The 2,518-nt window shown below is 37.9% G+C and overlaps 1 protein-coding gene across 1 annotated transcript in view; it reads left to right on the top strand.

Moving 5' to 3' along the window:
* The window catches only part of LOC104747403, a 5,900-nt gene continuing 3,396 nt past the window's right edge, over positions 15 to 2,518 (top strand). Inside the window, exons 1-6 of the mRNA XM_010490880.1 lie at positions 15 to 396; positions 808 to 1,008; positions 1,200 to 1,297; positions 1,778 to 1,847; positions 1,920 to 2,099; positions 2,192 to 2,448. Coding sequence (XP_010489182.1) covers positions 217 to 396; positions 808 to 1,008; positions 1,200 to 1,297; positions 1,778 to 1,847; positions 1,920 to 2,099; positions 2,192 to 2,448 — 986 coding nt within the window. The 5' untranslated portion in view covers positions 15 to 216. The remainder of the gene's footprint in view (positions 397 to 807; positions 1,009 to 1,199; positions 1,298 to 1,777; positions 1,848 to 1,919; positions 2,100 to 2,191; positions 2,449 to 2,518) is intronic.

Genomic DNA, 2,518 nt, shown 5'->3' with positions numbered 1-2,518 from the left:
ACAAACACGGCGTATGGTGGAAGATCCTTTTTGCTGCACGACGAAGCATAATCATGATTTTCCGGTTAAGTCTTTTGAGTTTCAGCTAACTGAATTACAGTTTTTCCTTTTTTCGATTCGAAATCTTTTAGTTCGAACAAAACCCAATCAATCGCTCATTTCTCATTTCTGGTAAATCCGATTTTTGGGAAACCCTAATTTGATCCCGAAACGACGATGGAGGAAGACAAGCAGCAAATGCACGAGGAGAAATCATCCCCGGTTAAGGAAGAGGACCCCGAGATTGAGAAATCGGATGCGACGCCCAAGAGTTCTGGTGGTGGTTGGGGATGGGGTTTCTCTGGCTTCTCTGTCCTTTCGGATCTTCAAAAAGCTGCCGAAGATATATCTCGTAATGTATGTTCTAATTTTGACCTAATTTTTTTTTTTTTTTTTATGAATTTAGTGTTTTCTGATATTGGATCCGAATCCTATGGTACCATTTTATGGTGTATTGTAACTCAGTGGAACTCTGCATTTGTATGTCATGAGTTTCTTAAGGAGTACACTATTTCGCATCTACTGAATAATTTGTTATTGATTTGGTATATTAGGATTAATCTGATGGGATAATACAAAAGTGTTTATTATCTATCCTACCCTAGCCTACTTTAGAAAGATAATGTAACCTTTCTATCTTGAGAGGTTTTGGTACGGTGTCTGTTTATTTCAGTACATGTTTGTTTAAGGAAACTTTGTTTTACTAGTTTTAAAAAATCATCCTTTTTATGAATAATGATGGACACTGATTTTCTTCTCCCGTTGTAGGCTGCAGCAGTGGCAGAGAAAGCAGCTAAAAGCATTGCAGAGATGGGAGAAGCAGATGAAGACTCTGAATCTTCTGCCAAGGAAGAAGATAAAACTGAAGAACCTGATACAGAGCAGGATAGTGATGATGAGAATTCAAAGTTGAAGAAGTCAGCTCTCGAGAGATTGGAGGGTGCCAGTGAAGAGTCACTTCTTAGCCAGGCATGTTTTTTTAATGCCACTGATAAATGATAATATTGTAAATGCTATAATGCTTTTTCCTACATATACCTTTTTTCATCCGTATTCGTTTTTTTTTTTTTTTTTTAATTTACTGTTGGCTTAAAGTCGTTATTCTTCATTTGCTTATACGTTTGAATTTAAATAGTAACTATTAGATCTTACTTCTCCAGGGTTTGAAGGTTTTCGACGATTCAGTTGAGAGCTTCACTTCTGGAGCTTGGCAGGCATTCGGAAATGCGTTAAAAGGGGGCACAAGTTTGGTGCAAAAGTATGTTCCTCTCAACATTTTTTTTTCTTTTACTGATGACAAACTTTGTGAACGAAAAATGGTTAAGGCCAACTGGAAAGTAATCCTTTGATTGGAAACTGGGGTGTTGGAATTTAAATGAATTACTTTAATTGTTTAGCATACTAAGTTAATTACTTTAATTGTTTAGCATTCCCTTTCTGCACATAAGTGTTTGAGCATTTAAACTTTGTTGGCAAACCATACAATGACCATACTAAGTTCATTTACGTTAAAAGATTCCTCTTTTCGTAAATTAGCGTGCTCTTTTTTGATTCATTACCAGTAAAATGTTGGGCAAACTATATTTGTCATTTCCTGAAGATAAGAATACATTGTTTGCCTATGACTGGTTTAGACTGTGGTGGCTTAATGAACCCGGAGGTCATGTGTTTCTTCGGTATAGACTGGTTCCCCTAGGAAGAAGATCAAGTTATTAACGCTCCGCAATTTCTCTTGTAGGCTTGAAAACAGTGTCCAGCAAGGTTCTTCGCCCAGGGAAGCTGGATCTGGTGCACCGTCTCTACTGGAGGTTTGTGCTTTTTTGTGTCGTTTTCTGTCTTCTTAGCGTAACATTATATTTAGCCTTACTTCTGTTCTGCAGACGGGAAAAGCATTAACTGCCAAAGGAATGCAAGTACTTGAATTTGTGGGCAAGGAGACCATGGATTTACTAATTACAGAGACTGGTCTTGGGGTTGAGAAGAATGGGGTAGATCAAGTACTTGAGGAAGTGACATTTGATCGATGCTTTTACATTTATGGTGGTCCTGAGCAGCTTGAGGTGATCCACTTATCTCTGAAAATCACCTGGCAATTCATTCTCTGCTAATCGATTTTGTCTTCCCTCAGTTATTTTATTTATGGCGATTTCAGGAATTGGAAGCATTGGCAAGCCACTATACTCTGTTGTTCAACAGGAGAAAGGGGAAATTGTCACCAGATGAGAAATCGTTGTACGATGGAAAGCTCAAACAAATTCAACAACTGTTCAGCTTCGCTGATGAAACGAGTAAAAGTAAAGCAGAGTCTGACAAAGGGAAAAATATAGATATCAAAACTGAAGGCAATGATGATGACATGAAGAATCTGCATAACTCGAGTGTCAGCAAAGCTGCTGATATGGCTGCTGGGTAATTATCATTGTTTCCCTTTCCATCTATCAGATTCGACATTTTGATTTTCTCCATCAGTTTCCTTTGT

Source organism: Camelina sativa, chromosome 19 (genome assembly GCF_000633955.1).
Source record: "Camelina sativa cultivar DH55 chromosome 19, Cs, whole genome shotgun sequence".
In the NCBI taxonomy this organism is placed as follows: Eukaryota; Viridiplantae; Streptophyta; class Magnoliopsida; order Brassicales; family Brassicaceae; genus Camelina; species Camelina sativa.
This window is presented reverse-complemented; position numbering and strand designations above follow the sequence as displayed.